An 18266-nucleotide genomic window follows, 5' to 3' on the forward strand; every position below is an offset into this window, starting at 1 on the left:
AAACCCGCAAGTTTTCATCTTACAAAACAAGCTAGACCACTAGCACAAATAGAATAAATAACTAGATAAATAAATAGATTTAATATATGAGTAAATGAGTGAATATGGAAATAGGCAAAAAAAAAAAAGAACAACAAGAGTTACGTTAGAATAACGTATTTGTAGTCTAAGACACTTTTGTATCAGTAGTATCATGATGAGACAAATTATATAAAGAGCCAAATTTAATAGAAAAAACATTAAAAATTTAAAATGTCAATTTTAAACATATCAAATGATAGGTCAAACATTCAACAATTTTTGATGTGATTATTTTTACAATGAAAATAAATATTTTAATTAATTTAATTATGTTATTTAATTTAATTTAGAATTATCTTATAATAAAATCGTTTTAAATAATATTCATTTGTGTAGTTCAGTTACACATATACGTACCTTGTTTGGATATAAACTCTAAAACATTTATTTAACGGAGTATATGTGTAACCAAACTACACAAATACTTAAGGTTGGACCTATCATAATTTTACAACAATGCCCAGCAACTCAATTCATTTAAGTTCATCACCTCGTGTCAATTTTGTACAACAATCCAAGGTCCAAATTGTACGATAATGGTCTTTATAATTTAATCCAAGCATAATAACTAATAGTAATGACGATCAACGGCACCATCTAATTTTCTCATCATTATATATATATATATATATATATATATATATATATATATATATATATATATATATATATATATATATATATCAAAATATTGACGTTCATAATAAGAAAAAATAATAATCCAATTTTTAAAAGTTTAGAAAAATAAAATAATGAACAAAATATAATATAGTAGAATTATTATCATCAAAATTTTCATTTTCTGAGCCTTTTAATTGCATCTAAATTTGCTCGTCATTATTTAAATTAATAATTAACTATGAAGTGTTTTGACAAAGAAAAATTAAATATTCAATCTATAATTCTCTCACTAAATTAATATGGAATACCTTAAATTATTTATTCTATTGAGTTTAGAATAATTTGAGCCTAAAAAACTTTAATAAAAATAAGAATTAATCCATCAAAGAACTGAACAAAGTTTAAAAGAGTCCAACAAGGTGGAGTAAAATAATTGTTGACCGCATTTTTTTTTTTTAAGGAAAACGAATATTTTTGAAAATCATCTTATATAAATTGGTTAAGCAAGATAATTAATGTCTCTTAACAACCTATGCCCTTGTGACCTTGTGGCATAGGTTACATTTTTATATAACATTTATATTAAAATGTTCCAAAATAATACACATACTATTTATTTTGGGTACAAAAATAATAGTGTTAATAATGCCTTATTTTTCCTTGTAGTCTCATTTTCTTTTTCACATTTGCCATCATAATATTTTAATTCTTAATATCTTTAATTGTGTACAATTAAAATTATGAAAAATTAATATTAATTTGCATTGAGAAGAATGAAACAATATATCACTTGAATATATTTTAACACATAGATATAGATTAAGAATAAAATAAAAATTAGGAGTGATAAGTTAATAGTATCTTAAAACTAAATGAAATTACTAGGAAGAATAATAAGGAGTAATAATTTTTTCTTTAGCACGTCTTGTATGGGACCGTCTCACCGGGAGACGAGCCCATACAAACAGTCCATTAACAAAAAAAACATCAAAAACAATAAAATTTGAATTTTATATATAGCAGTTTTTTTTAAAGACGTTGAGCTGATGCAATTGAGACCATATAGAGAATTAGTATTGTATCTTTAACTCACAATTATTTTGAGACCAGGTATGGAGGCCCAACTATAATCACTAACCACTACTTAAGAAGTGGGCTAAAAAAACAAGAAAGACCAATAAGCAAAGGAAAGGAAAAAAAAAATACCGCAATTGGTTTGTCCGCTATGTAACTAGACAATACTTTTTCTTCAACCTTGAGCGATCAACACAATAACCCTTATCAATGGTGTGATAGAAATTTTGGGGTGGACGCAAAATTTGTAATTGGACATAAATATTTAATTACATCATAATTTGTATAATAATAATTTTTAATTTGGTGGGACACTTGTTTCGTACTCTTCACTTATATTTTTATATGAGCTCATGTTTTACTTATCAATCTCTCTATTTATGTGTATATATTTTGTGATTTGAGCTCATGGTTCAATCCTTTGTTTTCTTGACAACTTCTTGCTATATATGATGCGAGTGTCATAATACTCTATTTATACTTGCTATGGAACACTCTAGTATTTAGCTAAGATTTTATTTAGATATTTATTTTCTTACTTCACACCTTCCTTCCACTATATTTTAGTATATTGTAACTATTATCTATTATTTTATTCTACACATAACTAAGATTTTTCACATTATTTTTTTACACTCCCTGATGTGAAATCTTGTATAAAAAATTATTAGATGTTGTTGATGCACATGTCACCAACACTTGTCAATCTCGTAACTTGTCTTTGTTTCCATTGATGTTCTTGTCGTCGAGATACACTTGTCTTTTTATATCTTCTTGTTGTTGGTAGTTGGTACCCATGTTACCAAACATTTTCCTCAAATTTAGTTTTGGAACATTTCTTATACCCACTATTTTCCAATTGTTTCTCTAATTAGAGCTCATGTCACCGACTTTTTATATTCCTTTTATGTATCTTAATTTCTCAATCTTCTTTTTATTGTTCAATTTCTTCAAATTCTTTTGTTAATGCAATGCCATTAACATTCTCCATAATTTCTTCTTCTACATCTTTTAAATAATTTTTGCCATTTTTTCATGTTAATACCTATGTCATTAACCTTCCCCATTTTTCATATTTTTATTAGGTGCTCTTGTCATTAACATACTTAATTTCTTAAATTTTCCAATTTATCTTTTCATTTAGATATTTTTAATTAGTATTTTCTTTTAAACTATCAAATTCTTACCGCACTTTTGTTGTGGTTCTACGATCTTTCTTTGATTGCTTCATCGTACTTTATTTCCGACCTTCCGATCTTCATGCTCTGATACCATGATAGAAGTTTTTGGGGCGCACATGGAATTTGTAGTTGGACCCATATAAGTATTATATTACATTAACTAAATACTAATATTTAATTACATTGTAAATTGTACAATTATAATTTTTAATTTGGTGGGACACTTGTTCTGCATCTATACCCTCTTCACTTACGTTTTTATGTGAGCTTATGTCTCATTTATCAATCTCTCTATTTTTGTGTGTATATTTTGTGATTTGAGCTTTTGGCTAAATCATTTGTCTTTTTGACAACTTCTTGTTATATATGATGTGAGTGTCATAATACTCTATTAGAACTTGCTATGGAATGCTATAGTAGTTAGCTAGGAAGTAGGATTTTATCTAGATATTCATTTTCTTACTTCACACCTTCCTCTCACTATATTTTACTCGATTATATTTTAACTATTATCTATTACTTTATTCTACACATAACTAAGATTTTTCACATTATTATAAAGTATATATATTTCTTGCAAATATTTTAAACTAGCTTGATTTTCCATGCAAATACACATGATATTTTTATTCAATCTCTATTGTCTTATATCCCTTCGTTTTCATATATGTTTTTCTGAATTAGAATTATTACGGAAATTTCACGTGGTAATTCTGTGTTTTTGGCTTTTCCACAAATGTTTTTTGAATCAGCGTGGTGACGTTAAGCTTTCAATTTTTCCATGTAGTAGACAAAAACGTTAAGTTTTTGGTTAAATTAAGTATTTATCTCGACTAAATTTCAAAATATGTGGTTAATTGATCACGACGTAAATTTATCAAAAAACTTTCCTTTTGTCTACTACGTGAGAAAATTGGAAGGTGAAGCTCAACGTGTGGATTAAAAAAATGATTTGTCTACCATGTGGAAAAGCCGAAAATTCAAGTTATCACATGAAATTTCCCTTATGAATTTTAGTGTCAAACTTTAACTATGATTTCTAATCGTTATATATGAAAAACCATATTTATGTGAAATTTTGATTGATTCGTCTCAATATATATTTTCTAAATATTAACTTTTTAGAATTTTTAAAAACTAACGATTAAATTATTTAATTTTTAAGTAACAAATAAAAATAGAGGAATTATTATTTAATTCAATTACTATAGTTGAATTATACTCCTATTTGTAGAAAATAAGAGTTTTAGTGGGAATTTATTTGATAAGTAGTACACGTATTTGAATATAAATTTTATTTTAATTTTGTTTATTTCTTCATCTACAAAGCGGCAAAAATAAGCCAACCGTCTACTATGTGTCTCTCGTGATTCGTGATTCGTGATTCGTAGACGCCATTTCCTCCGGTTTTCCCTTTTTCCTTTCCCTGTGCTTCACAGGTCTCATTCAATTCTCCGATTTTCCTCCATTTCCGTAAGCTTTTTCTCCATTGTTTACTTTCACCAAACAACATCTATTTCTCTTTTTACTTTTCTAAATTTTTTGGATCCATTATCCGTATTCCGTACTATACAAATCGCAATTTTAGGGTTTTATTTTAATTAATCAATTTAGGGATTCTTGATAAGTTGTACTTTTTTTAGGTTTAGAGGTAAATTGTGACAAAAAGGGGAATGGATTCAGAAGATGACATGCATGATGCGAACGATTTGGAATCTTTAGACGATTTTTACAGCGGTGATACTGCTATTGATTCTGATGATGCTGTTGATGGTGATTACGAATTTATTGATAATGATTCTGATGATGATTATGATGATCACAGTTCTCATCGTAATCAGGTTAGGTTTCCTCATTTTGTTTGATTCTCTTATTTTGGACTATATAAATAATTCAAGTTTTGTTGAATTTGATGTGTTCTGAATGTTGTTGTGTTTAGTTGATGATTGTTTTAATTTTTGTTCTTTTATGTTGTATTTTGTGTATGTTTGACGTGAAATTGTTTTCACTTTTGATGTGAAAGTATTTAAGGACATGACTGGAATGGCGAGAACGTTTGGGTTTGTTCGGTTGGGTAGGTGGTGTTAGAGGGTTGAAGTTTGAAATTTTGTGATGTGAAGGTTGACGGAAATGAGTTCAATTTATTTCTTCTAGTAAGATTAAATGGTGGAGATTAAGAGGATAATGTTGAAGTTTTCACCGATGAAGTTGTTGAATAAGCATATTGGGAGATGAGTTCAGAATTCAGAGGCCGATGATACTTGGACAAATATGAAAGCTTGCATCTCTTGAATAGCTAAGGATATTTTAGGAGAATTAGGGATAGTTTTGTGGTAAAAAAGGATACAATATGGTACAAAAGGAAAAATATGCTATCTTGCATTTCCCAAAACAAACCTTGTAGTTTACGAGGCAAAATTGAAGGCTTATAAAGAGGTGTTTGATGAATAAATTAAAGGCTTATAGAAGGAGAATATATATATATATATATATATATATATATATATATATATATATATATATATATATAAAATTTAGGATGACAAAGAATATTTAATTTAGGTTAGAATATCAAGGATCGTTGGAGAGGGTATTTTTATTAGCAATTTGATGGAGAAAGAAAATGTTTTAGTGGAGACAACAATCACTCCCTTAGATGAAAATAACTAATTTTTGCAAAGAATAAAAAAATAAGAAGTGAATGATGGAGTATTATAGGTGTAGAAAAAAGAAACTTACACATGATTTTTATTGACTTGGAAAAAGCAAACGACAACATACTAAGGGAAATACTTTGGTGGGCAGTGATAAGGAAGGGTATTCTTAAGAAATACATTTGTATAATGCAAGATATGTATCGTGAAGTAAAGATAAAGGTCAAGACATGTGGAGGGGCAACAGAAGATTTTTTAATCACATTTGACCTTCATTAAGGCTCAACACTAAGCGATTATAGATGGGATAACTTGATCGATACAAGTAAATGTGCCTCGGTGCATGTTATTTTCCAATTACATTGTTTTTGTAGATGAGACTAGAGGTCTTGGTAGATGAGACAGAGATGGGGTAAATGTTAAAGTTAGAATGATGGTGACATGAGTTGAATAATTGAATTCATAAGGTTTCAAATTAAGTCGGAGCAAGACAAATTACATTGAGTTCAATGATGGGGTTTGTCGGTTGGGTGTGTAGCTGGGTGGTTGTGGGGTTTATGATGGCGTGGTTTGGTGACAGTTAAGTTGTGGTGGCTGAGGGAGAAAAATGGATGAAACCTGTGGTTTTAATGTAGATATGGCTGGAAGCCTCTGTTTCAAGGGGTATGGTTCATCTGTTCATGTTGCTGTGGACATTTTGATGCCCTTTTTTCCTTCAGTGGGCTGCATTTGTAGTGTTGGTTTTTGGAATGAAGAGTAATTTACAAATAGTATTGATGGAATTCTAATTTCGGACTTATTTATGGAATTTTTTTTAAGAGATGTCTTGGCGCAATCCTCTGGATTGTGGCTATTTTTACTTGGTTGTAATGTAGAGCGTGATTAGTGGAATTCAGAAAATTTCATTGATTAATTATAGTGCTGGACCCCCTAGTCCATTGCAATTAATGTAACGAACTCCATCTTCTGGGATTAAAAGTTTACATGAGATTGTTGATCTCCTTTACCATAGCTCCATGATTGAAGTAAACCAAATCTGAGACACGTCTATTTTTGAATCTTTTTAATCCTACTATACTACTATGATATGCAACAGAGGGCCAGGCTTCCACATGCGGTTTTATTTGCTTAATTATTGATTGGATAACAGGAATACAATCTCAACAAAAGAATGACTCATAACTGTGCAGTGTATCCTTTTTTTTTTTTTTTCCAGCCTACAAATAACTTGTGTATATTTATACCTACGAATTGCAATGAGATGTAAAAATAGTTTATTTTTCCTGCAGAAAACTTGGTTTGATCTAAGCTTTGTCATTTTTACCCCCTCCCATTCTTACATTGAATGCCTCCTCCTGTTCTTTTTGGTCACATCATATTCCTTTTCAGCGAGTTCTTAAATAACTGTACCTCTTCCTTATATTGTACATTTATTTGGTGCCAATAACGGTGCTTGCTTCTGCATGTTTGCTTTGTGCCACATTTTTTAGTCATCTACATTTCAATCTTGCCATCCCAATATTTTTACACTCCCTTTAATTGAATTGCTCCAAATCATTTTTCATGCTGCTTTTGAATTAAAAACAAAATGATCTCTCCCTAGTACACCAGTTCTTTTCCCTCCTTAGTACTATATTTTCTATTTTCCCAATTTTGATGTTCAAATTCCACTTAAAATTATTGTTTTCTCCTCATTAGGCTCAGTTTTATTGAACATCAATTGCTTCCTACTCATGGTGCAAAAATGTGATAAAGATCATGGTTGCGGTAACGGACATGGTGATGCGTATGCCGCAATGCCAATTATCGTCCTAAACAATGAATCATTGCTTGTAACGCTTAAAATGGAGTTTTTTTACACCTTATGATGCGAGCAATACCGATTTGGTAAACTTATAAACCTTTACGATACGGTTGATACGATACAGTGCACCCGTTTTTTTGCACTATGGTCCTACCCATAATAGTCATCTGAATCTGTGTTGTGAGAATAATATGGGATGGAGGGATTATCTTTAGCTTATCCTTTCTGACTTAAAAAGTAAAGTTATTTTTATAATCTTTCTCTGTTTGGTGACTCAAGGGTTACTGTTTATTGTCTTATCATCCCTAGAGCATTCCTTCATTTGGTCATTTTTCTAAACATATATAATTTTATATAGCCAAACTATACCATATTGAGTGAAGCTGATATACGTCGATGGCAAGAGGATGATATTATGAATATATCAACTGTGCTTTCAATTTCAAAGGTTGAAGCTAGTATTCTTTTACGCCACTATAATTGGTAAGTGTTGATATGGCTATTATAATTCTTTATTTTTATAATGTTTTCTTATGTGTCTCGATTCTAGATATCCTTTTGACCACACTATTTGGTTCAAATGAACCTCTTTTAGTGATGCATGTTTTGATGTCCTATCCAAATTTTCCTTGTGTGACTTTGTAGGAGTGTCAGTAAAGTACATGATGAATGGTTTGCTGATGAAGAGAAAGTCCGTAAAACAGTCGGTCTACTTGAAAGACCTGTTGCTGACTATCCAAATGCAAGAGAAGTATGTAATATTTACAATTTATTATTACTAAGATTCTTTGAACTTTGAAGTATTGGAAATTGGATATTTGGATGATGTATCATGGGGTTTGGTTAATTCTGGTTGACATGCATGTCTGCTAACATTACAAGCTGTTTTAAACTTAGTTGCTCATAACTTTGTTCTTAATGTAACAGTTGACTTGTGGAATTTGTTTCGAGAGCTTTCTAAAACCTATGATGAGTGCCGTTGCATGTGGCCACCCATTTTGTAACACGTGTTGGACAGGTTTGTTCTGATAGTTTTCCAATACCTATGATGAGTGCTGTTGCATGTGGCTACCCATTTTGTAACACATGTTGGACAGGTTTGTTCTGATACTGTTATTTGATCTGAACTATACTTAGATTCTCTGTCATCAGAGATTCAAACCCCCGTCAAAAGGGCACAAATTATAAGGAAAAGTAGATAGGGTTGAATGAACAATGCGTCATTTTTGTTGCGTACATTGTTCTAGTGTTAGTATTGATACCAATAGGTAAGAAATATATCCGTGATAACTAGGCACTGCTCTTTAGATTTGTACCAGTGGCATATGTGGTTATGATTATGTTTTAGTCTTTATAACAGATAAGGTTTTTTTGATTGTTATTTTAAAGTAATCAAGTCTTGTTCTACTCCTAGTCTCCCTTTGATTTTGCTACAATGTGGTATAGGTATTGTATTAGTTTTTCATATAATATTAGGCAAATCAAAAAGTGGATTAAAAATAAACTTGAGAATGAGATGAAGAAAGAGGATGAGTGTGTGGAAGGCATTAGGATAGATAATGTGGAACCACTTGCAAACATGGAAAATTATTGCAAATCCATGCGATTGCCCAAAATGGAAAGTGTAACAAAATCAAAGGGAAAAAGAGGGCATCATCCTTTGGTTCCATGTAATGTGGGTCCATCCTGCTAACTTCCTTTCATAATTGCGTTATATTCTTTGCTTTTGCACTAATTATTAAAAGGGCCTAAACCTACTTGGATACCTATTACAACAACACATTATCCCAATGCCATGAAAGTGGCTCGCACTTGGACCACTTAGGGTGGTTGGATAAGTAGCCTTGCTTTTGTGATATTTATGAGGTTTTTGGTTGATCATCCATTATTTGATCTGTATTGAAACACATGATTTGATTATTATTTATTTTAGTCCATTATAATTCATTATCAAAGATTTGCATCTTCATCTCCATTGGAAAAAAACATGCTCACATCTTATGCTCCAAAATATGTTTGATCTCCAAGTATATCAGGAACTTTCTTTGTAGATGGTATGGTGTCAATTGTTTCTTCAAATGAGCCTTTTCCTAAACTTCATCCCAAAGACCATTCTTGAGCCCGTAGGGCTCAGGGAGATAAAATGTATTTGGCTTCATAAAATTTACATATATTATGTTTCCCTATGGTATGGTTTATCTTTTACACTTTACAAGATGTAGTTTGCCGTTGTCCAACATTGTTATATTTCCTTTAGTCCTTGTTTGTAATATCCGTAATTTTCTACATCTTTTTATTACATTTTTCACTTTCATGAAAATACCATCTATGCATTATGTTACTCCATGAACATTCACACTTGATAAATCATCGACAAACTGCAACACAAATTAACTTTCAGTACTTGGAAATTGAGGAATTCAGTATTTGGAGAAGAGTTTTATGAAGATGAATTTATCCTAACAAATGTGCAAATTTGACGTGAAGGGAAAGTATTAATGATGGTTTTGGCATGGAATATGAAATTAATGGCCACAGTCTGCACTCTACAGCTTTTTTTTAAAAAAATTTTGGGCCCCTTTATTTGCCGGGCGCTCTGCAGTTACCCCTTAACTACAGCTCAGTGGGGTGTGACACTCTCATCTACGGCCTGTTGTAAAAACATCGATAACAAAACAAAGTTGCCCATTTCATTTTTATACATATCTGTTTTTGTTGCATCAAGCCATCTATTGTCGTGCTTTTACTTGTTATCTTTGTAGAACATTGAAAAATTATCGGTTTGCTTTATCTGTTTCCTATTTTTTCTTGGTTAGGTTACATAGGTACTTCTATCAATGATGGACCTGGATGCCTGATGTTGCGGTGTCCTGATCCATCATGTAATGCTGCTGTGGGCCAGGACATGATAAATTTGCTGGCTTCCGAAGATGACAAGGAAAAGTATGCACGGTACCTTCTTCGATCTTACGTTGAAGACAATAAGAAGGTATTCTTGAATAAATTTTAGTCTTGTTTGATTGTTGTGTTGTGTTGTTGACTTGCTTGTCTGTGTGCGTAGACTTGTCTCATTTTAAAATTTATGCCAAGATGTTCTATTTACTAAGAGAGCAAGATAGAGAGTTCATTGAGAACCCTGCATTTTATACACTTCTAAGATTACTTGAGCAACTATTTATGTGTTATCTGATCTGATATTCCTTTTGATAGTACCATCTTTTTGCGCTGTTTATATGCATGGAATGGGCTATGTTATGTTATAAGAGATTAACATGGGCTATGTTATGTTATGAGAGATTGACATTTTTGCAATGTTTTTATTATCCTAGGTAGCTACCATTCCTTTATTGAGCTTTTCAAAGACAAGCTTAGCTAAAACTTGAAATAGATCCATCCATGTAGTTTATGTGACTGTCATGTTGAAACCGTTTTTGAGATTTGCAATATGTTTCACAGCTCTATTAGAGCCTTTTTTCTCTTTACATGTTGCATTGTTTTTTTCGCTTTCTTTTTTTTTTTTTTCCTTCTTTTTTTTCTCTTTGTTGGGATCAAGGCTTTTGCATTGTTGTGGTGCATTTTTAATTTTTATTCATGTTTCATGTTTAGCTCATAAAATAACTCTTTATTGATGCTACATTGTTCTTATATCTAAATTTTCAACTGTAAGTATGTTGTAAAATATTTTATGCATGGTTTAATAATAATGCTGGGAATTTAACAGGCCAAATGGTGCCCTGCTCCTGGTTGCGACTATGCTGTTGATTTTGTTGTTGGTAGTGGATGTTATGATGTAACCTGCCGCTGTTCACATGGATTTTGTTGGAATGTAAGCTATCTTTCACCTTTTCTTATCAGTTGTGACGCCAACTTGACATTTACGGAATGACATTGTTTATGTGAATGAAACTGACTTCAGGAAGATACTTTACAAACATGTAGTTTCTTCTAACATTTATTTCTCTGATAATTTACTTGCATCACTGCTACAACTGGTTATATATATATATGTATATATATATATATATATATATATATATATATATATATATATATATATATATATATATATATAATGCTTCTCTAACTGATCATTGTTTATGTGGATGAAGCTGGCTTTGGAATATTGCTTTTTGATTATGTAGTTTCTTTCATCATTTGCTTCTCTAAACATCTATATCTTATGCTGCTCTTACTTATTATATGTATGTATGTATTTAACTATCTATGTATCATTTGTATTTATCTTGAATTTGAGTCTTTTCCCCCTGTTTTGCAGTGTACTGAAGAAGCTCACCGACCTGTTGATTGTGGCACAGTGTGCAAGTGGATTATGAAAAATAGTGCAGAGTCTGAAAACATGAATTGGTTAGCTTTCTTTTTTTTGGATTGTCTTTACTGGGGCTTAGACTGTAATATACAGTCTCCTCATCTTTCATGGTGTTGTCAATGCCCGATCATCCTAAAAGATAAAGCCATCTTTGAATAGTAGTACTTTTAGTTAAATGAAACTACTATTCTGTGTTTCTGTAATCCAGTTCATTTAGTTGCTCTCAGAACTTGTAAAATATATTCTTTAGTGATGCTGATAAATTTTTAGTCATTGTATTGAAAACCTTTTATTTAGCAAGTTTGTATTTTTGAATGATTTAGTAGCACTGATTCATTTCTGAGAAATTTTGGAGTTTGCCTTAGTTTGAAAAAGCGCACGTGAGCTGTTAGGCATGGACAGCCAATGGGCTGGGCACTTTGATAGGGTTTGGCAATGCAATTCCTTTGCGAGATTGTCTTAGTCTCTTAGAGAGCCTTTTGGTCTTAGCCTGAAAAGATGCCCATGTGTTTTATTTTATTTATTTTCAATAATTTTATCTTCTCTTCTTGTCCCCAAAGTGCCTTATGGTGCCTTGAGACTTTTAAAACCAAGATTTGCCTATGCATACTAATGCTTTGAGTTTTAAGGCTACCTGGATTGAGACTTGGATCTTCTCTTAAAGGTGTATATTAATTATCTTATTGCCTTGGAGAGGTCAATGAGGAGCTTGTTTCCTTTGGACATTAGATTATGCTGGGAAAAAGGCTAAAGAAGCTCTTGTTCATTGAGGAGACTCTGTGCAATGTGTGAATTCAGTGGCTGTTCTTTGTGCCTTTCTTGTACTGTCGTGATATAAAGGGTCAGCTACTTCCCGCGTTTATTCTGGCAAGTGGCAACTGTTTTCTTGGGTTGTAACTTCTATTGGGATTGTTATAAGATTTCAGATGCTATGAACTTATTATTGCCTTTTTTAAATGTAAAATGGTTTTATGCATAACTTATGTTTTCTTTTATTGGTATTGCTCTTCTGACTAAATTTAGCTTGTTTTAATTCTGGAGTGATGCTCTTTCTCTAATAGGATATTAGCCAACTCCAAGCCATGCCCCAAGTGCAAGCGGCCGATTGAGAAAAACCAAGGATGTATGCATATTACATGTACGCCTCCCTGTAAATTTGAATTTTGCTGGTAAGTTTATTCTTGGTCATATTGTGCATTCTATTTTTGCATTCATCATTGTTGAAAAGGCTGTGAATAGAGCTCCCTTTCTTTGCCTTGGAAGAAAAGAAGCTTCATCGCTTTCTGACAAAGAGTATGAAAATGTGTTAACTATCAAGTGCTCGTGATATAACATGCTTGTCTTTACAATGCAGGCTTTGTCTTGGTGCTTGGTCTGAGCATGGTGAGAGAACAGGGGGTTTCTATGCATGCAACCGCTATGAAACTGCCAAGCAAGAGGGAGTGGTAAAATAATATGGGTTACTTCTGTTTTGAGAACACTTATGTGCCATGCCTCTTACATTAATGGTATGCATTTTTTTTGTTCTGTCACAGTACGATGAATCAGAAAAACGTAGAGAGATGGCCAAAAATTCATTAGAGAGATATACCCATTATTATGAGCGTTGGGCAAGCAACCAAACCGTATGTACCCAATTATTGATGTTTTCTTACTTTCATTTCTTTGTGGTTAATTTGCTCAAAATCATGTTTGCTTGTATCACTACTTGGCTGATAATATATTTTTCTCCTATCCCTTATCTCATATATATTAATATATATATATATATATATATATATATATATATATATATATATATAGGCAAGGTTGCGCCCATCCGACCCCCAAACCCCACCCTAGGTTTGAGCCACTTAATGACATTGGGAAAATGTAATGTATTTGTATACAATTGTGTTTTTTTTCTTTTTCTTGGAAACAGTGACTTTTGGATACTAAATAAATTGTGTAGGGTTCTGTGATGCTGTTATTATTTTTCATTAATATTTATGTTATATGAAAGGGTATCTACAAGATACATTTAGCTAATAGGTTCCTAGAGCTTCTAGCTTGAGCCATTTGGATAGTGATGCAGATGCATAGACATTTGTCTTGGTGAAGTGAGGCACTCTCTTCAACTGTTAAAAATACTATCATTCATGTGGATAGTATTTATGCATAGTTAATTACAAAGCAAACTATAAAATGAATAAATTTGTCAAATAATGAATTACAAATATTGTATAGTAATGTAGAAAGGAGAGGAAAGGAAAGAGGAGGAATCAAAGGGGAAAAAGGGAGAAGTTGAAGCTCCATTTTTCCTCCAAACCTCTTTAACATTTTTCTTAATGGAACAAGACCTCCCATCAAGAATCTTTCACAGACAAGAAAGAGGGAAAACACATTAATTAGGATAGAGTCCTCTACAAGAACATTATTAGTTGTTATTTTATCACAAGTTTATTATGGGTAGTGGAGAGTTTGTTTGGGAATAGTTATTTCTTGGCTTGGCATTAGGAAAATACCGTTATAATTGTATATATTAATAGCGGGACAGAGTGAAGGAACTCATGCTTTGTATTGTCAATGCTGAGTGACACTTGGGAACTTTGAGTATGCTCGAAATACTCTTACTATCTTTTAATTTATACAATATTTTGTAGTGCTTTTTGTCATCATTCTGTGCAATGTATTTTTTGAACATTCGTTACCGTGGTACCATATTAGTTAGGCAGGAAAATTTTTAATTGGTACCTGAAGCTTTATCATGTCATATTTTGGTAGAATTAGGGCGTGGAGTATTATATAGGAGAAGTAGTCAGGGACAGTCTGGGTAGAAAAGCGTAAAATGTTTCAAAGCTTGGGGCAAATGAATAGTTATACATTTGCAAGTGAGAATCGTCAATAGAGACCAGTTATGAGTGCAACCATTTGTTAAATTTGGGGAGCTTAAGGTGCCGGTCTTTGCCAGTTGAGACGAGGATTAAGGCTTTACTCGAACTATTATAAATAGTTTTTTCGGGAAATGCTTGACTTGCATATAAAAGTAGCATTCACCCATGTTTTTGAAAGGTTAGAAGGAAATTAGAAGTAATAGCAGGAGCAGCAGCCATTAGCATATGAATTTGTTCCGGAAGAGATAGTTACAGTTTATCTAATTAGATAAATAACATAATAGTCATAAAAGTAAGGCAAGTTACATTAATTAGATATTAGAATAGAAAAAGTTAGAACCCTAGTAAAAGGTAGGAAACATATTGAGTTGTCTCTTTTTTTTTTTTTTTTTTTTTTTTTTTTTTTTTTTTTGCAAAGGGTTGGGGGGGTTGTAAAGACTCTTTTGAGCTGTGGAGAGTTGATACTAATAAGTTAATGCAAAGCTTTTACCTAAACATCACTCAAACTATTGTTTGCCAAACACCTAACCATGGTGAGGTTTACCTGTTTGATGTTCTTAATTTCTTGATGGTTTCTTTGCAAGTGTAGCGCTAAATTGCTAACTGAACCATCCACAGACTGAGATTTCACTCGGCTCCACCCAAGCAAGGCTTGGAAAGAAATCCTAGGAAACAAAATAGCCTCATATGCCCTCTTTCTCAAGAAAACACTAAAGGCTTGTGTTTTGGGTGATTCACGTTCATTGATTGATACACTTAATGTTTAGTGTTGGAGCAAGGAGTGGAAAATTGGTGTATCAGATAGGGTATTTATTCACCAAACAATAAATATGTTAAGGATCATAGAATTATTAATCTTAAGTTGTACCAGAAAACTTGTTAAGCTTATCAAATGTTTGCCAAAACCCTCTAATTTGTTGTACGAAAAAATTCCTCATCTTGAGAAACATCAATTATTGTATGTTTTCACTTTTATCAGTACGTGTCTTAAAAAAAAATTAGTCCAAAACCGCTGCCATACTTACTGACACTATCTTGAATACGGTGGTAGACAATATAATTTTAGTTTTGTCTCCTTGCTTTCTAATATTTTTGCTCGTCACTGAATTCTTCGATTTTTCTTGTGCAGTCTAGGCAAAAAGCACTTCAAGACCTTCAACAGATGCAAAGTGTGCATGTAAGTCTTCTCTTTTTAATTATGCTTGCTGGGTTTGTCATCTTTGAAAATGTAGTGATGGACAAGGGTTTTAATGACAATCATCAGCAAGGGATAATATTTGATGCTGTCCCTGACCGTATTATGTAGTGTTAGATTTTGTTGTTTCTTTCATAAAAAATGAGATATACTGGAAATAGTAATTAATACATACAGTAGAGCTGAGATCTCAGTGACTAATACTGTCTCTCTCTACTTTTGGGTCTACGGTCCCATTTTTGCTCATATGTACTTCAATATATTTTGATTGTGGATGAATAATCTTGCGAAGTTATTGATGCCATGAAAGGTATTGGATATCTCTACAAAATATTGATGAGTTTATGCTTGTGCAGCTGGAGAAACTGAGTGACATACAGTGTCAACCAGAGTCTCAACTTAAGTTTATCCTCGAAGCTTGGACACAGGTGGACTATCAACTTGTTGTCATTTTGTGAAAGTCTGAGCCTTTCTTATGGGTTTGGTTGTTCTTCCAGATTGTTGAATGTAGACGTGTCCTGAAGTGGACTTATGCATACGGATATTATTTGCCTGAGCATGAACATGCTAAGAGACAATTTTTCGAGTATTTACAGGGTATGCTATCTGTCATAGGACAGTACTGAATAATGATAATTTTTTATCTTCTGGCTGAGACTTCTTTTTGATCTGCAGGTGAGGCAGAGTCTGGTTTGGAGCGTCTTCATCAATGTGCAGAGAAGGAGCTTCAAGTGTACCTCAATGCTGATGGTCCATCCAAAGAATTCAATGAGTTCCGTACAAAGCTAGCTGGTCTTACAAGGTATTGCAATAACAGATTTGAGACCTAATTTGTATTTATGCACTTGGTTCCCTTATTTTCTCAGGTTATTTTCTTATTGCTTTGAGTAAGGTTTGAGTTTTGTCCTTGCTTTGCAGTCTTATACCATTTTACAATAAATGTTAAGTGTGTTTTGGCTTGAATTTATGCTTTCCATTGTGTGTCGTGTCTGCTAATATTCCAATTGCATATAATGATGTATGTGTTTTGACCTACTTGTTTCTTCATGAGTTTACATTAATTGTTGACAGCGTAACAAGAAATTATTTCGAGAACCTCGTGCGTGCCCTAGAAAATGGTCTATCAGATGTGGATGCACATGGCGCTAGCAGCCGTTCCACAAGCTCAAAGAACCTAGGTGGGAGCAAGAGCAGAAATGGAAGGGGCAGGGGCGCATCATCAAAACCCAGTAGTTCTAGTAGGAATGTAGATGATTCAAGCCACTGGTCATGTGAACATTGTACATTTGCCAATGTCAAATCTGCTACCATTTGTCAGATGTGTCATAATAGACGTTGAATTATGCCCTATACTGTCGGAGCTCACCTTGAGGAGAAATTGTTGATTCAAACTCTTCATCAATTGGTTAGGCATCAGATGGCAATAAATGATGCCCTAATGATTGTGGCTCACTTGTTCCCAACCGTCCATGCGTATGAGGTGGTGACCTGATTTCATACAGAAATTGCAAGGGTGATAAATTGTTGGAAGAGGAAGATGCCATGTTTGTATGTTTCAACGTTATAGTTTGAGCTGTGTATATAGTTCCATTTGTCGTGGCTGTGCTTGGATCCTAACCAGCTATAATTTAAACATTTACACTGTTAAACTGTTATTCTGTACGATGGCCCGAGCCTTTCAGCCTTGTTGTAATAGTGATTAAAAAGTGTTCTATAGTGCCTGAGCCTTTAAGCCAGGTTGAATAGTGAAAAGAAGTTGTAACTGTACTTTTTAACATCTGCTTGCTTTGGCTTTTCGGTGTCATTCTCAATAAAGCACTTCACAGTATCAACTATGTTATTTGATCGAGGATTGGCTTGATGATATGGAAAACCGGGCATTATATATCGCATTGATTAGTTCAGAATGTCATTTAAATTTTAATCGTAAAAGTATTTGTTTGGTTTGAAACGGAATGATTAACACGAAATGGATCTGAGTCCTAGTTTTTTGGATCTGTTGGATCTAAATTTGGATCTAATTGATAGAACTATCCGGTTCTACATCTAATAAAATCCAGATCCATGGATCTGAAAGATTAGTTTTATTTCTATAAGTAATGAAAAATTTATTGGTATAGGATTACAGTGGATCCGGATCCAGAGTAATTAAAATTTGTCACCGCTTAATTTATTAACTGTGGATCCAAATCCATTTTAACGAATCTGGGTAGTAATTTTTTGGATCCGTTGTTGGGTGTAAGTTTGAATCTCTAATAAATTGAAGGATCCAGTTCTACGTTTTAAAATATTTGGATCCGTGAATCTTAAAGACTAGTTTTATTTTTAATTAAAATTAATGAATATATTTATATTTATTTATAAAAATTGATGGTATAAGATTACTGGAAGCAGAAATTAAAATGAGAGTAACGCAATTGCATAATGCTGTTTGGATAAGCCTAAAGAAGCGGTTT

General features: G+C 32.5%; 1 protein-coding gene across 2 annotated transcripts; it reads left to right on the forward strand.

The window, feature by feature from the left end:
• Positions 1–4273: 4273 nt before the first annotated feature.
• Positions 4274–17655, forward strand: LOC130797035 (probable E3 ubiquitin-protein ligase ARI8). 2 transcript variants are annotated; one of them, XM_057659506.1, is made up of 16 exons: positions 4274–4430; positions 4601–4798; positions 7774–7898; positions 8061–8166; positions 8343–8433; positions 10232–10404; positions 11137–11241; positions 11692–11780; positions 12804–12911; positions 13097–13187; positions 13278–13367; positions 15745–15792; positions 16167–16238; positions 16308–16407; positions 16486–16612; positions 16882–17655. In XM_057659506.1, exons 2-16 carry the CDS (start codon positions 4631–4633, stop codon positions 17147–17149), a joined length of 1761 nt encoding a protein of 586 aa, XP_057515489.1. In that variant the 5' UTR covers positions 4274–4430; positions 4601–4630; the 3' UTR covers positions 17150–17655. The 2 variants fall into 2 exon arrangements, with proteins under 2 accessions (XP_057515489.1, XP_057515490.1); XM_057659507.1 differs by having other exon boundaries at positions 4278–4396.
• Positions 17656–18266: the final 611 nt, after the last annotated feature.

This window comes from Amaranthus tricolor, chromosome 12, assembly GCF_026212465.1.
Source record: "Amaranthus tricolor cultivar Red isolate AtriRed21 chromosome 12, ASM2621246v1, whole genome shotgun sequence".
Lineage (NCBI taxonomy): Eukaryota > Viridiplantae > Streptophyta > Magnoliopsida > Caryophyllales > Amaranthaceae > Amaranthus > Amaranthus tricolor.